The sequence below is a fragment of the Odocoileus virginianus genome, chromosome 31 (genome assembly GCF_023699985.2).
Source record: "Odocoileus virginianus isolate 20LAN1187 ecotype Illinois chromosome 31, Ovbor_1.2, whole genome shotgun sequence".
Lineage (NCBI taxonomy): Eukaryota > Metazoa > Chordata > Mammalia > Artiodactyla > Cervidae > Odocoileus > Odocoileus virginianus.
In genome coordinates, this window is record NC_069704.1 from 24,661,534 (window position 1) to 24,686,062 (window position 24,529).

The 24,529-nt window shown below is 39.4% G+C and overlaps 1 protein-coding gene across 5 annotated transcripts in view; it reads right to left on the reverse strand.

Moving 5' to 3' along the window:
- The window catches only part of AUH (AU RNA binding methylglutaconyl-CoA hydratase), a 204,339-nt gene extending 190,211 nt beyond the window's left edge, over positions 1–14,128 (reverse strand). For 2 of the 5 annotated variants that reach the window (XR_011484963.1, XM_070459414.1), the window contains exon 1: positions 13,814–14,128. Coding sequence is in view for 4 of the 5 variants with exons in the window: in XM_070459414.1 (XP_070315515.1) it covers positions 13,814–14,075 (262 nt within the window). In the remaining variant the exon portion in view is untranslated. The remainder of the gene's footprint in view (positions 1–13,813) is intronic. The other 3 variants (XM_070459413.1, XM_070459411.1, XM_070459412.1) reach the window with 2 other exon arrangements.
- Positions 14,129–24,529: the final 10,401 nt, after the last annotated feature.

The window sequence follows — 24,529 nt, forward strand, 5'->3', positions numbered from 1 at the left end:
CATCTTCACAATCCTGGTTTAGGCAACACTGACTTAAACATGGCAACAAAAGCACAAGCAACGAAAGAAAAAAACAGATAAACTAGACTTCATCAAAATTAACAAGGAAGTGAAAAAACCCACAGAATAGAAAATATTTGTAAATGATACATCTGATATGGGGTTAATATTGAGATCATATAAAGAATAGGTACCACTCACAACAAAAAGACAATTCCACTGAAAAACAGGCAGAGATGAAGAAATATTTCTCCAAAGAAGACACAATAAATTAAATGAGACTCATTTGTATCATTTCTTTTTAGATTCCACATATAAGGGATATCATATGATACTTCTCTCTCTCTGACTTACTTCACTCAGTATGATGCTCTCTGGGTCCACCTTTGTTGCTGCAAAGGGCATTATTCCATTCTTTTTAACGGCTGAGTAACATTGCCTTGTACACATGCACCACATCCTCTTCATCCATTCCTCTGCTGATGGACAATAAGGTTGCTTCCATATCTCGGCTACCATAAGCAGTGTTACAATGAACACTGAGGGGCATGTTTCTTTTCAGACCATGTTTTTCTCTGGATATATGCCTAGGAGAGGGACTGCAGGGTCATATGACAGCTCCATTTTTAGTTTTTTCAGGAACATCCCTACTGTTCTCCATAGTGGCTGTTCCAATTTACATTCCTACCAACGGTATAAGAGGGCTCTCTTCTCTCCACACCCTCTCCAGCATCTGTTGTTTGTGCATTTTTTGATGATAGCCATTCTGACCAGTCTGAGGTAATATCTCACTGTAGTTTTGACTTGCATTTCTCTAATAATTAGCGATGCTGAACATCTCTTCATGTGCCTATTGGCCATTTGTATGTCCTCTTTGGGGAAATGTCGGTTCAGGTCTTCTGCCCATTTTTTACTCACAGACTTAGAAAACAAACTTACGGTTGTTGGGGGGAAGGGAATAGTTGAGGACTTTGGGAAAGTCATGTACACACTGCTATATTTAAAAGAGAAAACCAACCAGGACCTGTTCTGTAACACATGGAATTCTGCTCAATGTCATGTGCCAGCTTGGATGGGAGTAGGGGTTTGGGAGAGAATGGATACATGTGTACCTATGGCTGAGTCCCTTTGCTGTTCCCCTGAAACTACCACAACATTGTTAATTGGCTGTACACCAATACAAAATGTTTCTGGTGTTAAAAAATTAACATTTTTTTTTTCAAAATTAAATGAGACAAAGAATTTGTTACTAAAGAAATGCAAATCAAAAACCACAAAAGTTACTTTATGCCCAGTAAGATAGCTTTAATTTTTTTTAAAAAGAAACAAGCATTGACAAGGATGTGGAGAGAGAAGAACTCTCATATACACTCTCATACAGTCTGGTGGCTTCTCCAAACACTAAACACAAAATTACCACATGACCCAATGATTCTACTCCTAGGTATCTGAGCAAGAGAATGAAAACATACAATCAAACAAATAACTATTCACAAGTATTCAACAGCATTACTCATTGTATCTAAAAACTAAAAAAAAAAAAAAAAAAAAAGGCATATCCATTCAATGGAATATTATTCAGCCATAAAAACAAATGAAATGCTGATACATGCTGTAAAACAGATGAACTCTGAAAACATCAGGCTGAAAGAACTCAGACATAAATCACACATGGTATGATTCTACTTCTATAAAGTACCTAGTATAGACAAACTCCATAAAGACAGAAAGGAGATAGTGGGTTTTGAAAACCTTGGGGAGAATGGGATGAGGAGGAAGTGACTAAGAAGCATGGTTTTGTTTTGAAAGCAATTTGAAAGGAATTAAGACAGTGGTGATGGTTGTAAACATGGAATAACCTAAAAACTACTGGATGTACACCTTGAAAAGTTAAAATGGTAAATTTCCTATTATGTGAATTTCATCTACATAGGCCAAAAAAAATGTATAGTAGGGATACTAAACAAGATACTACTGCAGAGATCCAAGTAAGAGATCCCATAGGCACTGGAGCAGAGATGGAAAGTAGACTGCTTCTAAAGATATAGTGAAGGTAGAACCAACATAAATATTATCAATAACACTACAAACTCTGTTTATATTCAATCTCTAGATAAAGCACCAGGTCAGTCTCTAGATAAAGCACTGGATAAGAGAACAAGATGCAACTATCAAAAGTTCTGATGATATAAACTAAGGTTACAAATGACAGAAATTGTACAATTAGAAGATTAAAGATGTAGAACAGCAAACAGTTTCTGACCTTACACCAGAAAAAGTTCAGAAACTGCCTATATAAATAATTATGTAAGTAACACAAATCAGAAGTGAATAAAATTATCGTTCACAACAAGGACTCAAAATATAAACTCTTTACTTTTGATAAAAGGGTTTGAAAGTGAAGAGGTAGCACCCTTCCAAGGTGCTTTTTTGTTTTTTAACTTTACCAATGAGTACATATTGCTAATTTAGGATTTTGTAAACCTCAATAATTTAATAATTTTTAATAACAAATCACATGTAATATTCAAAGTACTGAAAACTAGTGAACAGAATACTTTTGATAAACCATATATAATTCAGGCTCCTTAAAATACTATAAAAGTAGTGAGAACTTACACTAAAAATATAATGAACTAACCCAGAAATCTTTCACGTGAATAGAAAAAGAATATGCAGCAATTTTATAATACCCAAATTTTAGAAACATTAGAAAATCATTAACAGATGATGATTATAAAGCTAGAAAATCCAAATCAAATAAAAAACTACTGCAAACAAAAGCATATTTCTTTGAAACACATGACAGTAATATATACAGAAACAACAGCCTTCCTATAAAGAGAAATAGAGAAACAGAGGGAGAAAGGAAACCACTTAGAAGATACAGTGAAACAAATTATTTCATTTTTATGAACCAGACAGGAGGCAGGATGACCCGGGATACACGTAACATAAATGTGCAAACCCTGTGGGTAGGCACTTTTTAAACTGTCCTTAAAAAAAAAAAAAAAGTATTAACAAATGGAAACAACATGTTTTTATGTTGAAAAAATCGTATAAATATTCTAACTTTAAATCCAACACAATGCCAATAAAAATACTGATAAGCCTTTTTCTGAAATTATACAAGAACATTCAAAAACTCTTGCAGAAAAATAACCATGCAGGAAAAGGAATGACACAAAGGAAAAAAAAAAAAAGAGTAAAGATGAAGGAGTGAGTACCCGGTCCTACAGAAACACAACACAGCTTTAATCATAAAATAATGGAGAACATCTCCAGAGATCATAAAACAGAACAGAAAAACAGTATGGAAATTCAGCTTGTGATAAAAATGCCCTTCAAAAAAGTGGAGTAAAGATGATTAAGCAGTGTTGGGACTTGGAATATACCGACTTGGAAAAAGATTAAGCATCTGTATCTCATTGCCATGATAATTCCTTTATTTTTATCTTGGTGGTTTCAAAAAATGGTGCTTTTCTATCATTCCTACCACTCTTCTATAAAAATATGTTCTTCCCTACCCCACTATTTTGAGCAATCTCTATGGCTTCATGGATTCTTTAATCAAGGTGCTATATAATCCATTAACACTGTTCCATTAATCCATTAATCCATTAATGTTCAAATTACCCCAGATAGGCTCAGTGAGAGCCCTGTAAGGCTGTCCCCTGCCACGACCCTTTTACTATTTGAACACTTCCTTGCTTTCTGGCCCACAAAGATATTCCAGACTCACCTTTCACGTTCCCTGCTCCAGACCTGAAATCAGACATTTCTCCAAAAAGTCCTGGCTTCTTTCAGTGGGAGAATAGTCTTTAGGAACCAAAATCTGGATATCAGATATGTTTATTGCTACCATGGCATCATTTCATTTAGACAACTTAAGTGGTCAGAAAAGGAAATAAATGTAAATATGTATACATACAATATACTTATGATTTTTTAAAGTTTGTCCTGGTAACTCTAATTCAAATCCAATGCAACAAGTTTCTTCCTCACTTTCCCCCATCCCATATTTGTACCGTCTCTCTCCTTCTCTTCTCTTTTCATCATAATGAAAAGTCTAATTCCCAAGACCAACAGGTTTTCATTTGCTCTATTCTACAATAAAAGGAAAACAAATTCAGAACTATTAAGCCCAACTACTGCTAACAACAGACTATTAAATAAATTTCAATGTTCTTTTTGACATAACTAAATGATAACAACTTATTCCAAACAATAATGCAATAACGTATGTGGTGACTGTAGCTCACAGAAAAGTGTAAAGAATGACAGCAATGGTATGGAGGAAAGAAATGGGAATATGCATTTATACCTTTACCACTATGAAGTCATCTAGTGTTGTAGTAGATGTAGATTAGTTGTAAACATGTACTGCAAATAACACGGCAACCAATAAAATTTCTAAAAAAGGGTAACTGATAAGCTAAAACAGGGAAGAAAATTGGCAGCAAAAGAGTGAAAGTCAGAAAATGAAAGAAAAAAACAAGGGCAATGAATAGAAAACAGTTACAAATACATAATAATCCAACCAGTTCAATAATCAATTTAAGGATGGTCTAAAATACACTAATTAAAAGACAGATACTGTCAGAGTGGATTAAAACAAGACCCAACCATATGACATATACAAGAAATCCACTTTAAATATAAAGACACACACTGAAAAAAAAAAAAGAAAAAGACACACACTGATTTAAAAAATCAAAAGATGAAGAAAGATAATCAATGCTAACACTAAAAAAGGACCTCCCAGGTGGCTCAGGAGTAAAGAAATCGCCTGCCAATGTAGGAGTCTTGGGTTCAATCCCTGGGTCAGGAAGATCAGTAGAAGGAAATGGCAACCCAATTAAGTATTCTTACCTGGAAAAATCCCACAGACAGAGGAGCCTGGTGGGCTACAGTCCATGGGGTCACAAAAGCCAAACACAACTTAGCAACTAAACAACAACAACACTAATAAAACCTGGAGTGGAAACATTAATTTCAGAAAAAGCAGATCTCAGAACAAAGAATAATCTGAGCGAGAAAAGGGGGTGATGCTGGAGGGGTCATTTCTCCAACATAATAATCCATGTGTATTCAGCAAACAACAGAGCTTAAATCTGCATGATTTAAAAACTGATAGAATTACAAGGAGAAATAAACAAATCCATCATTACAGTTGCAAATTTCAACTTGCCTCTATCACTAATAGATCCAGCAGGCAGAAAATCAATTAACAGTACAGCTGAACTGAATACCAACAAAAAAATCAACTAAACCTAATTGAATACTATATCTAACTGAATATAGAATACTGCATCCAACAACAGCAGACTACTCATTCTTCCCAAGGTCATATGGATAGTCACCATGACAGACCATATTTTGGGCCAAAAACACACCGTAACAAATTTAAAATAGAAATCATACTGAAGTACGTGCCTAAATAACAATGGAAATAAACCCCAGGAATCAGTAACAGAAAGACTGCTGGAAAACTTCAAAATACTTGGAGATTAAATAAGGTACTTCTAAGTAAAATATAAGTAAAAGAAGAAATCTAGAGAGAAATTTAAAATATTTCTAACTAAATGAAACTGAAAATACAACTTACCAAAATATGTGTGCCCCACCCCCCACCACTTAGGAAGCATCACTAGGAACAAAGCTAGTGGATGTGATGGAGTTCCAGTTGAGCTATTTCAAATCCTGAAAGATCATGCTGTGAAAGTGCTGCACTCAATATGTCAGCAAATTTGGAAAATTCGGCACTGGCCACAGGACTGAAAAGGTCAGTTTTCATTCCAATCCCAAAGAAAGGCAATGCCAAAGAATACTCAAACTACCCTACAATTGCACTTATCTCAAAGGCTAGTAAAGTAATGCTAAAAATTCTCCAAGCCAGGATTTAGCAATACCTGAACCATGAATTTCCAGATGTTCAAGATGGTTTTAGAAAAGGCAGAGGAACCAGACATCAAATTGCCAACATCTGCTGGATCACTGAAAAAGCAAGAGAGTTTCCGAAAAACACCTATTTCTAATTTATTGACTATGCCAAAGCCACTGACTATGTGGATCACAATAAACTGTGGAAAATTCTGACAGAGATGGGAATACCAGACCACCTGACCTGCCTCTTGAGAAACCTGTATGCAGGTCAGGAAGCAACAGTTAGAACTGGACACGAAACAGACTGGTCCCAAATCGGGAAAGGAGTACGTCAAGGCTGTATTTTGTCACCCTGCCTATTTAACTTAAATTCAGAGTACATCATGAGAAACACTGGGCTGGAGGAAGCAAAAGATGGAATCAAGATTGCCAGGAGAAATATCAATAACCTAAGATATGCAGATGACACCACCCTTATGGCAGAAAGTGAAGAAGAACTAAAGAGCCTCTTGGTGAAAGTGAAAGAGGAGAGTGAAAAAGTTGGCTTAAAACCCAACATTCAGAAAACTACAATCGTGGCATCCAGTCCCATCACTTCATGGCAAATAGACGGGGAAACAGTGGAAACAGTGGCTGATTTTATTTTTTTGGGCTCCAAAATCAATGTAGATGGTGATTGCAGCCATGAAATTAAAAGACGCTTACTCCTTGGAAGGAAAGTTATGACCAACCTAGACAGCATATTAAAAAGCAGAGACATTACTTTGTCAACAAAGGTCTGTCTAGTCAAGGCTATGGTTTTTCCAGTAGTCATGCATGGATGTGAGAGTTGGACTATAAAGAAAGCTGAGTGTCAAAGAACTGATGCTTTTGAACTGTGGTGTTGGAGAAAACTCTGAGAGTCCCTTGGACTGCAAGGAGATCCAACCAGTCCATCCTGAAGGAGATCAGTCCTGGGTGTTCACTGGAAGGACTGATGTTGAAGCTGAAACTCCAATACTTTGGCCACCTGATGCGGAGAGCTGACTCATTTGAAAAGACCCTGATGATGGGAAAGATTGAGGGTAGGAGGAGAAGGGGACGGAAGACGATGAGATGGTTGGATGGCATCACCGACACAAAGGACATGGGTTTAGGTGAACTCTGGGAGTTGGTGATGGACAGGGAGGCCTGTATTCATGGGGTCACAAAGAGTCGGAGGCGACTGAGCAACTGAAACGAAAATATGTGTGACACAGAAAAAGCAGTGCTTAGATGAAAACTGGTAACACTGATGCACTTATTAAGAAATGTCCATAACTGGAAATCTACACTTCCACCTTAAGAAGCTAGAAAACAAACAACAAATTAAATCTAAAGTAAGTGGGGGAAAAAATTAAAAATCAGAAGAAATCAATGCCATAAAAACAGAAAATCAGTAGAAAAGAAATCAGTCAAATCAAAACTTAGTTCTTTAAAAAGATCAATAAATTCATAAACCTCTGGTCAGGCTCGCCATGGGAGAGAGAGCGAGAAAGAAAACAAACTACTAATATCAGAAATCTTTTGAAAGAAAATACAAACTACTAACATGAGAAATTCATCACTACTGAATCTCATTGATACAAGCATAATAAAGAAACATTATGAACAACGATATGCCAACAAATTTACTAACTCATATGAAATAAACCCACTTCCTTGAAAGGCACAACCTACCAGGACAAGAAAGAGACAAGTCAAATAGGCCTACATCTATTAAAGAAATGTAATTAACAATTAATAAGCTTCTAAAACAGAAAACATCAGGTGCAGATAGTTTTTGTAATTCTACCAAAACAGTCAAAGAAAAAAATGATACAATTTCTCCACAATCTCTTCCAGAAAATAGAAGCCAGAAGGGGCACTTCCTTGCTCATTCTATGAAGCAAGCATTTCCCTTATACCAAAACCAGACAAAGATATACCAAGAATGGAAAACTAAAGACCACTATCTTTCATGAACATATATGCAAAAGTCCTCAATAAACTGTTACCAAATTAAATGCAGCAATGTATAAAAACAATTACACCCCAAAATCAAGTGGGATTTATTCCAGGTGTGCAAGACTGTTCAATACTTGAAAATCAATTAACATAATGGATCACATAATAGGCTTAACAAGAAAAGTCATACAATCATGTCAATAGATGCAGAAAAAGAATTGGACAAAATTCAACCAGATAAAGGGCTTCCCTCATATTTCAGTTGGTAAAGAATCCGCCTGCAATGCAGGAGACCCTGGTTCGATTCCTGGGTCAGGAAGATCTTCTAGGGAAGGGAAAGGCTACCCACTCCAGTATGCTTCGGCTTCCCTTGTGACTCAGCTGGTAAAGAATCCGCCTGCAATGCGGGAGACAAGGATTCGATCCCTGGGCTGGGAAGATCCCCTGGAGAAGGGAAAGGCTACTCACTCCAGTATTTTGGCCTGGAGAATTCCATGGACTATATAGTCCATGGGATCGCAAAGAGTCAGACATGACTGAGCAACTTTCACTTACTTTCACCCAGATAAAAACACTTAAAGTATTCATAGACAGAGGTTCCTTCAACCTGATAAAGGACATCTACCAACAACCCACAGCTAATATCATACTTAATGGTGAAAGAATGAATGCTTTCACCACATATCAGGAAAAAGACTCGGATGTCTATTCTTGATACTTTTACTCTACACTGTAATGGAGGCTTAAGGAAGGAGATTACACAAGAGAAAGAAATAACAGGCATCCAGATTGGAAAAGAATAAGTAAAATTTCTTCTATGTGCAGATGACATGGATCTTGTATATATATAAATATTAAGAAACCCACTAAAAAACTATGAGAATAAATAAGCAAGTTCAGCAGAGTTGCATGACACAAGATCAACATACAAAAACAACTGTATTACTGTAGGACAGCAATGAGCAATCTGAAAACTAAGAAAAACAATTCCATTTACAGTAGCATCCAAAAAGAATGAAATAGTTAGAAATAAATTTAATAAAAATCGGGCAAGACTTATACACTGAAAAAATACAAAACACTGCTGAGTGAAAAGATATTCCATGTTCATGGAATGCTAAATTTAACACTGTTAAAAATGCAATATTCCCCAAATCAATCTACCTATTCAATGCAATGCCTATCAAAATCTCAGTTGATGTGACTTTCTTGAAAAAAACTGAGAATTCTCTAGAGATTCTTTGATACTGAACAACAAAAATAAATAAATAAATAAATTCTTGGTCAGTTGTTGGTTTAGTGGCTAAGTCATGTCCAACTCTTGCAAGTCCAAGAACTGTAGCCTACCACACTCCTCTGTCCATGAAAATTGTACTACGCCATAATTAAAAACTTAGGTTCTTCAAAATTAACAAGGATGAAAAGACAACCCATAACCCATAGAACAGGAGAAAATATATTCAAGTTATATATCTGAACAGGGACTTGTATCCAGAATATATAAAGAACACACACAATTCAACAACAAAAGAACAACCCCATTAAAAAGGATTTGAGAAGACATTTCTCTAAAGAAGATATACACATGAACAATAAGCATGTGAAAAGATCCTCATAGTCAACATCTTTAACCATTAAAGTGAAAGTAAAGTCACTCAGTCGTGTCCAACTCTTTGCGACCCCATGGACTGTAGCCTACCAGGCTCCTCTGTCCATGGGATTTTCCAGGCAAGGGTACTGGAGTGGGTTGCCATTTCCTTCTCCAGCTTAAGTCCAAATCAAAGCCACACTGAGATATCACTTCACAACACACACAGTGGCTATAATCAAAACCCCAAATATTGGTCATATGAAGAAATTAGAACCCTTACACTTTGCTGGTGGGAATGGAAAATGCTGCAGGCACTTTGGAAAACTGGCAGTTCCTCAAAATGTTAATCATAAAATTACAATCGTCATAGGATCCAGCAATTGCACTCCCAAGTGGAAATAAAAAAGGGTATCGATAAAAATTTATATAGAAATGTTCTAAGCAGGGCCGTTCACAAGATTCAAAAAGTGGAAATGATCCAAATGCACATCAATAATGAACAGACAAAAAAATCCAAACAATGGAACACTATCCAGTCATAAAAAGAAATGAAGCATTGATACATGTCACAACATAAGAGAATAAGAGCATACTGCCAAGTGAAAAAGCCATAAATAACCACAGATGATTTCTTTATGTGAAATGTCCAAAGCAGAAAACTCTATTGGTTGGAGGGAGTTTCAAGAGGGAGGGGACATACATATACCTATGACTGATTCATGTTGAGACATGGCAGAAACCAACACAATATTGTAAAGCAATCATCCTCCAATTAAAAATAAATAATTTTTTTAAAATAAAGTATGTTGTTGGAAAAAAAAAATCTTTTGAGACAGAAAGTAGATGACAAATGGGTCTTAGTTTGGAGGGAGAGGGAGCACTCAAAATGGGGAGTCACTGTTAAAGAAAACATGGTTTCTTTCTAGAGTGATAAAAATGTTCTAAAACTAGATCATGGTGATGGTTGCATAACTCTATAAATATACTAAAAACAATGGTACAGTTTTAATTTTATAATGTGAATTATCTCAATAAAAATTTTAAAATATACATGTCTATCTAAATCGAGAACTTTATTGAGATAGAATTCACACACCATAAAATACATGAAAATACATTTTTTGAAACATGAGAAAAACATGAAAGGAATCAATCTGTTACAACAGTAGGAAGGCAAGCTAGCTGAACTCTGCAACAATTCACTTGAGAGGTGACACAGGCTTGGACAAGAATAGTGCTGGTAAAGAACACAGAGAAAAGTGGAAGGACTATAAAGACACTCCAGAAGATGTGAATGGATGAGGAAGGAGCAGGTAGTAAGAATAACTTGCATTATGCATTTGCTTATTTGTTCTCTTTCTGCCAGAAGTTGGGACAAAGTTCAGAAAAACTATTTTTAAAATGGGTCACAATTACGAGCAGAAATCTGTTGGACTGGGAGAAGGTTGGTAGGGACAGGAGACAGGTCATTCCAGAAGGTGTGTGCAGAAGCACTGACACATAAGAGCAGGAAAAGGTAAGGCTTAGGTGCAGCAGAAAGGAGATGAATGATCTGTTAATATCTGTAGGTGTGAGAGCCTACAGACATTAGAGACCACTGCTGCTGCTAAGTCACTTCAGTCGTGTCCGACTCTGCGCGACCCCATAGACGGCAGCCCACCAGGCTCCCCCATCCCTGGGATTCTCCAGGCAAGAACACTGGAGTGGGCTGCCATTTCCTTCTCCAATGCGTGAAAGTGAAAAGTGAAAGTGAAGTTGCTCAGTGGTGCCCGACTCTTCGCGACCCCATGAACTGCAGCCTACCAGGCGCCGCTGTCCATGGGATTTTCCAGGCAAGAGTATTGGAGTGGGTCACCACTGCCTTCTCCGTTAGAGACCACTAGAGGTTTCTAAATGAACAGAGATGCAATTCTTGCTTGGCCTTGAAAAAATAACTCCAGCACCAAGGCAAAGAATGAACTGGAAAGGAGAATGACTGGAGACCTATAAAAGAGGCCACTGCAGGAAACCAGGAAGAGACCTTTGTAAACCATAACCAGTACCACTGCCCTAAACGCTCAGTAGGCTGGACAACAATGCAAGAAACAACGACTCAAGAAAGCTGGTGTCTAACTGAGCTTCCGCAATCAATTACAAATATGGAACTCAGAAAACCTATGAGAGCTGATATATTCTGCACCCCCTACCTCCAGCAGCCTAACAAGGCCGACAGGGCAGAGAGCAGTTTGGGGCTCCTCTGACCCCTAGCAGAGTCATCATACTGCCTGCAGACCACTGAGAGGACAAAATTTTGGACTCGCCTCTAATGAGACGCAAAGACACCACGGAGACTCCTTCACTTTCATCAGCCTTTCCAGGATGTTTTTCTTTGCACTGCTTATTGCTGGTTTTACAGTAAAGCAAAGCATATATAATGTTAGACAAAACTAAGTTGTCACCTGGCCAATCCTGAAAGGAAGCGGGTCACTTTTCTTAAAAAACTGTATTTACTAGTAGCTGATTTTTACATTTCAAGTGACTGAAAACATTCTGAATTTATACTCTGATTTCTTTCCCTTCATCCAGTTGAAACCTAACTGAAGGACTTCTCAGAAATTTTATGAAAATTAATGTTCAGTGTGCATTATTTAGGTTAAAAAAATACAGAATATGGTGCATATTACTAGCTGTACCTGCAATGCTTTTGTATCTAATGCACTGTTGGTACACCTAATGTAACTGAAATCCTGACAAGTCTAAGCTTACCCAAAAGATGGGAGGATTCACGGCTCTAGTCACTCCAGTGCTAATCTACTTTCCAATTGAATTTCTCAGTATTCTACCTGTCATGCCATACTACAACCACACTTGCCCTATGTCACTTCCCCAGAACACCATACATGTTCATATGTCATGCCTTTAACCATGCTCTTCTGTCAGGAATAATAAATAAATGAAATAACTCATCATATACTTCAGAGCACCCACTGAGAGCTAGATTGATACTTAGTGGGCAATTAATATCACACTCCCATCTAGTCTCCATAGCAGCCATACAAAGTCTGTATTACTTTTTCTATATTACACACAAGAAAGTTGAAGCACAGAGAAATTTGCCTCAGTAATGTCAAATTCCATTGCAAGGAATGCCTTGGACAGCATATACATCTGGCAAAATCCTAACTTGACCCTCAGAACCTCCCCTCTGGAATATTCCAATCTCACCAAATATAGCTGATCATATACCTATTTCGGGTATTACAACCTTTTGCTCTCATCAAGCCTTTAAAGTTAGCATAATTTTTTTAATCACCAGTATCTTTCTCACTATACTAGGAGCTTCAAGGTATCAATCATGACTTAACTGGTTTTGCACTTCTGCTTAACAGATTATAGGTGCTCAATAACTGCATGTCAAAATTCAGAGACTACCCTTCTGGCACACTGCTATTTCCACCTTTCATGATCCATTTAGCTTCTCCCAACAAGGCAAGTGAAAGGAGCTGGGCTTTAACAGCATTCCTACCGACTGGCACACACCCTGGATCATAACCCTTCCTCCCACTGTACTATTTTGCTAAAGCATCTGTCTCCTCCCACTAAAGGAGCTCAAGGGCAACATCAATACCATCCCCAATTGTGTCTCCTCCAGGCTTAGCAAAGGAACTGGAAAACCAAGAAAATACTCAAAATTGTCTAACTGCGAAGTGAAATAGTCCACAAAACTATCTTTCTAAGATAAAATGAACAAAGGGAAATTTTTTTTTTCCAGATGAACAGCTTTAAATTGACGAATACTCTAATAAAGCGCACTTTCACTGCAGCTTCTAAAACTCTTCCCTACATAGCTGAGTTAACAGAAAGCAGTTACAGAGCAAGAACGAAATCTGGAAGCAAATATCATTCACCCGTTTATTAACCTTGGCTCATTACAGATGAAAGCGTAAGCTGCATTTCTGTCTTTGGCGCCAAGGGCCTCTTTTGCAGGTAAGCTGCTCCGCAGTACATCTTTAGGCATGTGCTTAGTTGCTTAGTCGTGTCCGATTCTTTTCCACCCCAGGGACTGAAGCCCGCCAGGCTCCTCTGTCCATGGAATTCTCCAGGGAAGAATACTGGAGTGGGTTGCCATGCCCTCCTCCAGGGGATCTTCCCAACCCAGGGATCGAACCCACAAATCGAAGCAGGTCTCCCGCATTGCAGGCAGATTCTCTACCAGCTGAGCTACCAGGGAAGCCCTCTTTACGCATGGAAAGCACTAAAAGCTGCAAAGCGTGAGTGGGGGAAGGGAGGACACCCCTCCTCGAGCCTCTCCGTAGACACTGACGTCAGCCCGAACACGCGACCTTGAGACCCTTTCCTAAGACCCGCGGTCACCCGGGTCACACCCCTCACCTCGGTTCTCCTCCTCCAGGTACCGCACCCGCAGCTCGTCCTCAGTCTTAACCTCTGCGCTGTAGCCCCTCTGCCAGGCCGCTCCCCCGGCCGCGGGCGTCCAGCCCCGGGCCCATATCTTCGAGTCGACCCGCGAGCACGTCCAGGAACCGGGCAGCCTCCACCTGGGGCCTAGCCGCGCACAGCAAGCGGCCACCAAGCGGGCACGGCCGGCCTGCAAGGTGCCCAAGGCCCCAGGTGCCGCGGCAGCCGCCACCGCCATGTTGTCTGTTTACGGCGTGGGCCCGCAGCTGCTGCCCCGCCCCCGTCGCGCGCTCGCCAGCCCCGCGCACGCCGCAGGGCACGCCCAGGCCCCGCCCCCGGACCGCCCCGCGCAGCCACGCCCCCGGGGTCTCCTTCGGCTGACAGGCTCAGACTGGGAATCCTCGCCCCGCCCAGCACCGATGACGGAACTTTCCACACGCTCAGGCCTCCCTTGTCTGACACGAGGTGTACTAGCTTGTCCACTCAAGGCAGCGGGAAAGTAACTCTCCAAGGCTGTGGAATATTCTTAGGGAAACAAGAATTCCTGGGCGAGAGTCCCTGCACTCTCTGGGGTCCTGAGTTAGCTGCAAGGGTAAACCGAAATGTTTGGTCTCAGGTTTGGCTGACAGGGTAAAAGTTTGGCTGACAGGCTAGAAGCCCTGCCTGAGACTCCGGTTTTCTCACGCATATTGAGTCTTGATATTGTTGCTTAATCGCTGAGTCATGTCCGACTCTTTGCGACCCCATGGACTGTAGCCCACAGGCTCCTCTGTCAATGGGATTTCCCAGGCAAGAGTACTGGAGTGGGTTGCCACTCCCTTCTTCAGGAGATCTTCCCCATCCAAGCATCAGACCTGCGTCTCCTGCATTGGTAAAGTTTTTTACCACTGAGCCTCCGGGAAAGCCCCGTAAGAGTCGTGGGTTATCAGCTAAACGTGCCTGTAAACATAGGTGATTAGTACCATAGGGAGTTCAGGAAGGGCATGAAAACAGCCAGTAAAAGCAAGGGTTCTCAGCCCACTAACTCAGGCAGGTGGCACGACCCTTCCCAGAGTCCAGTCGTAATCTGGCGCCACCATTTTAACAAAGAGGCTCAGCCCAACCTTGTGCAGAGGTGGGATTTAGAACACAGAGGCCTTTTCCTCAACCAGAAAGGCAGAATATCAACTTAAAATGTAAGTGCCCATCAAAGTGGTCTTCCCAGGTGGCACAGTGGTAAAGAATCCACCTCCCAATGCAAGAGATGCAAGAGACTTGAGTTCGATCCCTAGGTCAGGAAGATCTCCTTGAGCAGAAAATGGCAACCCTCTCCAGTATTCTTGTCCAAAAAACTCTATGGACAGAGGAGCCTGGCGAGATACAGTCCATGGGGTGGTAGAGTCAGACATGACTGAAGTGACTTAGCACGCACGCCTCCAATGTTAGACCCTCAGCTTTATGCAAAGTAAAAAGATAAAGCCAACTGGGTTCCATTTTTGTGTCTGCTGTGAGAATGTCACTGAGGGCATCTTTTACTCTATCTTCTGTAAAGTAACACTTTTGCAATCTCTTGAAGTTGAATACAAGGAAAAACTGCTTCCTATGGTATCTCTCCCCTTTTCTTATAATCATGTTCACTTCTGCTGAGAAACTCAGAATTGAATTTACAGCTCAACTACTACAATACTTGTAATTATTTACTGTTTAAATTATTTACTGTATAATATTTATCAAATATTAATTTTAATATTGTTTAATCAATAACTAATTAAATATTTACTGTTCTTTGACATTCATTGCTAATTGTTTTGATATCTTTATGTTAGTTCATCAATAGATTGTAAACTCAAGTAAAGGAGTTACAGAACGCCTGACACAGTACTATTTGAAATAATTCAATTTCAGAAAATACTTGTGATTGATCAGGACAACTGCAGAAGGCTGATCATAGATTGTTTGTGTTATATTAGAAATTGGAGTAGGGACCTTCCTGGTGGCACAGTGGATAAGAATCTGCCTGCTAATGCAGGGGACACAGGTTCGATCCCTGGACTGGGAAGACTCCACAGGAACTGGAGCAACTAAAGCTGGGGGCCACAACCACTGAGCCTGTGCTTTAGGGCCCGTGAGCCACAACTACTGAAGCCTGCCCACCCTAGAGCACACCCGCCTCAACTACTGAGCCCATGTGCTGCAACTCCTGAGCTTGCATGCTGCAACTACTGAAGCCCCTGCTCCTAAAGTTAGTGCTCCACAAAAAGAGAAGCCACTGCAATGAGAAGCTCAAGCACATCAATGAGGAATAGCCTCCGCTCGCTGCAACTAGCGAAAACCCACACAAAGTAATGAAGACCCAGCACAGCCTAAATAAATAAATAAAATTTAAAAAGAAATCCAAGGAAAATGGATGGCCTATGGCTTTGACAAGCACAGAACCAGTGAAGAAAATACCATTTGGGAACACTTGCTTCTTCCCTAAATGTTGTGACTCTGGTCCTTACTGAAAGGAGTCATGGGGATATCCCCATTTGTAAAGAAAATTGATTCTTAAAAATTAATGCAAATAACAAATATCACCATGACCGTGACAACCTGTCAGGGGTGACAACCTGTCAGGGGTGACAACCAATACGTTGTTGTTGTTATTTAGTCACTAGGTTGTGTACCACTCTTTTGTGACCCTATGGACTGTAGCCCTCCAGGCTCCTCTGTCCAGGGGATTTCCCAGGCAAAAATACTGGAGTGGGTTGACATTTCTTTCTCCAGGAGATCTTCCTGACCCCGGGATCAAACCAGTGTCTCCCACACTGGCAGGCGAATTCTTTACCACTGAACCACCAGGGAATCCCCAGACAATTAATATAGTATTGCCAAATATCAGGTCAGACAGACATGACTTTGGATCCTATCTCCACATTGCTTTACTTTGAAACACTCAGGTGTTATTTAAATAATCCATGCTTCCATTTCTTCATTTGCAGTATAGCTAGTATGATACCTATTGTATCTCACAAATTCTTTTACTTCAATTTCTTCATCTATAGAATGGGAAGGATTATGTCCATTTTATAGGATTAATAACATAAGTATGTGTTGAAGTTAATAAAAGGAAATCTCAACTAAAATCAGTCTGAAAGGCCTATGGGGGGAGCTCTCACACCCTACCATTCATTGTCAATTACCCCAAAAAGGAAGAGGACAATTACCCCTACAGGAAGCTAATCAGTTACTTACCCCAGGAAGTAATTTGCACTCACAAACAGGAAGTACAACTACTTTACTACCCCAGGGGAGGAAGAATAAATTCCTTCTTGCCCAACAAGTCAAGCCAATGGAAAACACCACAGCTCAGCCAGTGAGGAGCCAGCATCACCTCAACTTTTACTGTCCTGCAATGAAATTTTATTTTTTCTTTGCTAATAATGTCTTTTCCTTGTCCTGCCATCTTTACTATAAAAACCTTCTTTCCTGTGTAATCTCTCCGAGTAGCTCTTTGTTTTCGAGATGAGATGCTGTCCAATTCATGAATCATTTTATAAAGCCAATTAGATCTTCAAATTTACTCAGTTAAATTTTGTTGTATTTTTTTTTAAATAGATCATGTCCATTTAATAGGATTGATGGGATAAGTATGTAAAGCTCTTGACAAGGAAATGGGATCATAATAGATAAAGTTAACCACCATTTATCAGCCTCTTTTTTTAGTCCATTCCAGATTTTAGATATATTATTTAATGTCCAGAAAGCTTCCAAGTTGGTATTATTATTCCATTTTGCAGATGAGGACACTGAGATTAAGTTACTTACCAAACTTTATGGCTAATAAGTCATGAAACTGGAATTGGAACCCTGATATATATAACCTCAGTCCCCATGTTCTTAATCACTGTTTTATACAGCCTCTTAATAATGTTAAGGTGTCCAGTAAAATTTAATTTCTTTTGGTTCCTTCTACTCTTCAGAAAAAGATGTGCTCTGGGAACGATGAATGTCAGTTGGAAGAGAAAGGTAAGGCTAGTGTTGCTACATTCTGTTAACACTACAACTACTGCCACTGTGCGCTTAGTCACCCTGTTGTGTCTGACTGTGACCCTATGGATTCCAGTTCCTCTGGACAAGGGATTTTCCAGGCAAGAATACTGGAGTGGGTTGCCATTTCCTCCTCCAGGAATTACTATCGTTGGTTTACAGCATTTGTGAACTTGCCACTAGGTAGCTGTCATCTAACAGTCTTTTTTATTCCTCCACATCCTGACATTTTTCTAATACTTACTTCTTTGTTCAGCTGCTAAGTGTCCAACTCTTTGCAGCCTTATGGACTACAACACACCAGGCTTCTCTGTCGTTCAGTATTTCCTTTGCTCAAACTCATGTCCACTGAGTCGATGCCATCCAGATATCTCAAACTCTGTTACCCCCTTCTCCTCCTGCCCTCAACCTTTCCCATAATCAAGGTCTAAGCATCATTTCTTCAGCACTCAGCCTTCTTTATGGTCCACCTCTCACATTCGTACATGACTCCCAGAAAAACCATATCTTTGACCATATCGACCTTTGTTGGCAAAGTGATTCTCTGCTTTTTAATATTCAGTCTAGGCTTGTCATAGATTTTCTTCAAAGAAGCAAGTGTCTTTTAATTTCTTGGCTGCAGTCACCATTCATAGTAATTTTGGAACCCGAGAAAATAAAATCTGTCACCATTTCCGCTTTTTCCCCATCTATTTGCCATGAAGGGATGGAATCAGATTCTATGGTCTTAGATTTTTGAATGTTGAGTTTTAAGCAAGCTTTTTCACACTCCTCTTTCACTTTCATCAAGAAGCTCTTTAGTTCCTCTTCACTTTCTGTCATTAGAATAGTATCATCGCCGTATCTGACGTTCTTGATATTCCTCCCAGCAATCTTGATTCTAGCTTGCGATTCATCCAGCCCAGAATTTTGCATGCTGTGTTCTGCATAGAAGTTAAATAAGCAGGGTGACAATATACACCCTTGATGTACTCCTTTCCCAATTTTGAAGCGGTCCATTGTTTCATGTCCGGTTCTAACTGTTGCTTCTTGATCTGCATACAGGTTTCTCAGAAAACAAGTAAAGCATCTGGTATTCGCATCTCTTTAAGAATTTTCCACAGTTAGTTTTGATCCACACAGTCAAAGGCTTTAGCATAGTCAATGAAGCAGAAGATGTTTTCTGGAATTCCCTCGCTTTTTCTATGATCCAACAAATGCTGGCAATTTGATGTTTGATTCCTCCGCCTTTTTAAAATTCAGCTTGTACATCTGGAAGTTTTCAGTTCACATACTGTTGAAGCCTAGCTTGAAGGATTTTGAGCATTACTTTGCTAGTATGTGAATTGAGTGCAATTGTGCGGTAGTTTGAATATCCTTTGGCATTGCTCTTCTTTGAGACTGGAATGAAAATTGACCTTTTCCAGTCCTGTGGCCACTGCTAAATTAACTCAAGAAAGAAAGAAAGAAAGCAAAGCTGCTCAGTCATGTCTGACTTTTTGCAACCCCATGGACTGTAGCCTGCCAGGCTCCTCTGTCCATGGGATTTTCTAGGCAAGAGTACTGGAATGGGTTGCCATTTCCTTCTCCAGGGGGTCTTCCCAACCCAGGGATCGAACCCAGGTCTCCCACATTGCAGGCAGACACTTTACCAACTAAGCCAAAGCATATAATAAATATCCATGAATATTTGATATTTATTGGTATAAATTAATGATTAAATAAATAAATGGGAGAGAAGAGGCATATCTCCCAAGCAAAAGAGTCTCAAATAATCTCTGTAAATACTTTGCCCTCAAGGAAGGAGTGCATTACTCTCCATTACTTAATGTTGGCTGCATGCAGTAACTTATTCCAAAGAGTACAGTGTAGAAAGGGGAATAGAAAGACTAATTTTACAGTGGGAAAACCTGACAGACCCCACCACAGCCAAAAGATCAAGGTTAAAATCAATAGCAGTAAGCCATATTGACAGAATTAATATGTACCCTTGATATGGTGTAATGAGAATGGCATCTTCCCTCCATGGTCTTCCTCCCAAAACCCATAACCACATACTAATTGTGATTAAAAATGTCAGACAAATCCCAGTTAAGGGACTTTCTGCAAAATACCTAACCAATACTTAAAACTATCAAAACAATCAAAAATAAGTCTAAGAAACTGTCACAGCCAAGAGGAACATAAGGAGACATGATGACTAAATGGAATATGGAATCCTGGCTGGATCCTGCAACAGAAAATGAACTTTAGGTAAAAATTAAGGGAATCCAGATAAAGTATAGCATTTACTTGACAATAACATGTCAATATAGGTTCATTGGTTGAAGCAAATGTACCATACTAAAGTAGGATGTTAATAACAGGAGAAATTTGGAGTAGGGTATATAAGAACTATCTGTTCTATTATCAACTTTTCCGTAAGTCTAAAACTGTTGTAACATTTTTTAAATTACTAACACAAAATAAAAGATAGATGCTACGGTCTACCTGGACCCTAATTCAAAACCAATAAGTCTGTGCTGCTCTGAACTGAGCTGGAAGTCTACCCTGGTCACTTGGTCTTGGGCACTTCTGGAATACCTCCATGCCTCTCACCCAGCCTTCTCCTCTAAGCCACCTGTTTGTCTTTCCCTGCCCCTTGGATCCTTTGACGTTCCCTCCCTGCATCATGTTCTCCCAGACAGACCCAGGGAAAGCTTAAATGTTGCCATCCCCACTAGACAATAAATCTCTGCTTGGCTGTTAGCATGTCTAGGATGAGAATTGGCATAAACCTCTAAAATTTGAAGGCCAATCCCATTACTCTTTACCTCTCTTAGCCCTCAAAGTTATAGTGTCTCTCTCTTACCTCTCAGTCAGGTAGAAAGAGCTTCTGCTCTGTTGGAGTGTAACTGGAAAGCTGTGGTTTAGCCCATTCTCCTCAGGTCTTGGGGTTCTTCTGCTTTGTTCCTTAGACTCTTTCCCAGGAGGTAAGAATTTGATTCTGTCCTCTACATCTGTAAAGGAGTCTGCATGTGCGTGTTCAGTCACTTCGGTTGTGTCCGACTCTTTGCTCCCCTGTCCTTGGAATTCTCCAGGCAAGAACACTGGAGTGGGTAGCCATTCCCTTCTCCAGGAGATCTTCCAGATTGAGGAATGGAACCAGGATCTCCCACTTGCAGGCAGATTCTTCCCCACCAGGAAGCCCAAAGGAGTCTAAAGAGGGTTTATTAGTCAAATTGGATTGCTATAGCAAATGCCACAAACTGGGCTAGAAGTCCGATATCCAAGTGTCCAGAGATTTGGTCTCTTGTGAATCCTCTCTCCTTGGTTTGCAGATGGTCACCTTATAGCTATGTCCACCTCTCCTCTGTATGTGTGCTTACTTGATGTCTCTGCCTCTTCTTCTGTTAAGTCCTATAGAATTAGTGCCCCACCTTTTTGATGTTACTCATCTTCATTACCTCTCTAAGGGCCATATATCCAAATACAGTTTCATTAGAGTTTAGGTCTTCAACATATGAATTTGAGGAGACACGACTGAGTCTATGGCAGAGACTCCCCTTCTTCAGTTCCCTGTAACCAGCTCTTGTGATCTACATCCACCTACCCCAGCTCCACAGCAGCATTCTTATTTTAAGCTGAAAATATTTTAGATTTGACAGATGTAAAAAGGAGCTTTCTCAGAGCTTCCTTTATCTGACTCAGCAGGAGCTTCTGAGAAATGAGGCTGTCATAAATCTCATCTTGGAAGCGGGTCTACTCCCAGGAGAGAAGTCAAAATAAACTAAACTTACTGTAAATCCCTTCTTTGGGAAGTTTCACAGCCATGAAGAAGAAAGAAAGACCACTCCCCTCACACCTGCTGAAACAAACATTATCACAGATGTTCTTATCTTCAGTTTGGTTTTCTTAAAACCCATTTTTCTTGCCTAATGAAACCTTTTTGTTCCTCTCATACAAGTCCGCTCCCATTATCCTTCTAAGTTAGGTCTAAAGCCTCTAACTTTAACCATATAGGAAGTTAACTACTTCTTTGGTTAGTTCCTGTATAAATATACACAGAAAAAACATCCTTTTTTCTCCTATTGATCTCTTTTGCCAGTTTAATTTGCAGGCCCCAGCCACTGAAGTAAGACTATAAAGGGAAGTTTCTCATCTTAAACATCAGGGTGACCTTTCTACATTTATTTATGGCTCTACTGTGTCTTCATTGCTATATATGGGCATCTCATTGTGGGGGCTTCTCTTTCTGTGGAGCTTGGCTCCAGAGTGAGCAGGCTACAGTAGCTGTTGCATGGGATCAGTAGTTGTGGTGCATGGCCTAAGTTGCTCCAAGCACGTGAAATCTTCCCTGACCAGGGATTGAACCCATATCCCTTGTGTTAGCAGGCAGATTCTTAACCACACAGAAGTCCCGATCTGGGTGCTCTTGAGGTCAGCCTTCATTGTTTATGTTTTCTCCTGTGCAACATTTCTCAGAGCATGGTTTGCAGGCTCCTGAGGTTCCCAAGATGCTTTTTGGGGAGTTGAAAAGTTAAAACTATTTTACTAATAATACTAATGTGTTATTTGCCTGTTTCAATATGCTGACATTTGCAATGACTGTACAAAAGCAGCTGTCAGTAAAACTCCTGACGTTTTAGAATGAATCAAACTGTACTAGTGGCTAGTTATTTAAGAATTTCCTGGATGAAGCCAAATGAAACTATTACTTTCTTCAAATCTCAACTTTTAAATACAGATCTTTTAAATATTCTCTAACAAGATGTGAATCATGCATAAACCACTTTTGCTGCATAAAAAAGCAGATTTAAAAAGTACTTGATGATTTGTTGAGCTGTGAGCAGAACTAGCTGATTCTTTCATGAAATACCATTTTTAACTTAAAGAACAGTGAGTAGCCACACTGGTAATTCAGAGTTCAGTATTTGGTAGACATTTTTTAAAAAGTGAATGAGAGTTTGTCACTTCAGGGAAATTGACAATACTTATTACCTGCAATATAATTTGAAATTTCGGTGAAAATTGGAATTTTAAAAAATTTATAACTATGGTGTTTAAAGACTTGCCTAATGAGATCAGTAATGATATTAATGACTGTGATTTTAATATTGAACAATGAAATGAGTCAACATTTAAAAGTTCTACATGACTTAATGAACCAGTATTTTATAAATGACCAAAGCTAGTGTTGTAAACTCATGCATAAATTAAAGGTACAATATAAAACAATGGATTTTAATATAATAGAATATGAAATTTACCAGTTTCAGATTCCACATGGCAACAAATCTTTAAGAAACTACTATTTCTCAAATTTTGGTACAGTGTTAAAGAAGAATATCCACAATTATCTGTGAAGGCTATTAAAATATTTCTACCTCTCCAACTATATGAGGCCAGATTATCTTCTTAATGTAAACCAACCCAAAACATTGCAATAGGTTGTATGCATAAGCATAACATGAGAATCTTGCTATTTTTCTATCATCAGACATCAAAGACTTGAAAAATATAAATAATGCCACTCATTAATTGCTTTTATTTTGCCAAATATAGTTATTTTTTATGAAAACATTATTTATATTGACATGTACTGTATTTATTTTTACTATTTTAAAATAGCTGGGCTTCCCAGGTGGCTCAGTGGTAAAGAATGCACCTGTCAATGCAGGAGATGTAGGAAATGTGGGTTCAATCGCTAGGTCAAGAAGATCCCCTGAAGGAGGAAATGGCAACCCACTCCAGTATTTTTGCCTGAAAAATTCCCCTGGACAGAGGAGCCTGGCAGGCCACAGTCCATGGGGTCACAAAGCATCGGAATCAACTGAATATACACACACATTTTAAGAAATTAATAAATTTTGTAAAATGTCAACTTTAATTTCTAATAAGGGAATATCAATAGATATAATATGCATGATAAAGCCCTGTTGGGGTCCTCAATAGTTTTTAAAAGTACAAAGAGTTCCTCAGATCAAAATGTTTTAGAAGCACTGCTTTTACTATGAGTCATGTTTCTCTGTTTCTTCATATATCTAATAATTCTGGGTTATATTCTGCACATTGTGGTGATATATTATAGAGATTCTGGATTCTGTTGTTGCTCTGAATAGCATTGATTAGTTTGTTTTGGCAGGCAATTAACTTGTCTGAACACAGACTCTGTCTCTCTTACAGTGGCAGTAGGTGAGCTCTCCTGTTACTTCTTTTAGAGTGTTGCTTGCGGTCTGCCAAGCTCATGCATCATTCAAAGGCCAGTCAGAGACGGGCAGTCTTTACACAGATAATTTGGGGCATCTGGTCTGTAATTCTCTTTTTCTGAGATTTCTCCCCTTAACTTTCAGCTTGTGTGGTTGCCCTTACATTTCTCCTCTGATTCCTCAGCCAGTACATTGGGACACATTGTACTGGGACAACAGATACAAATGTGCAGGTTTCTGAGTTTTAGCCAGCACATAGACTGAAGCTTGCCCTCAGGCAAAAATCCATAAAAGAGGGGAAATAACTAAGTAATGTACCATTCTTCCAAGTGTCAACTCCACTCCAGTTTTTTCCTGTTCTCACTTCTTCCTTCAGTTAGTTGTCTGTGGGTTTTTGTTGTTGTTTGTGTTTGTTTAGAGCTTCAATTGTTATCTGCAAGAGATTTGGTCCAAAATGAACTACTGTGCCATTACCAGAAGCCGAATTCCAAACAAGAGGCAAAAGTAACTCAATTGT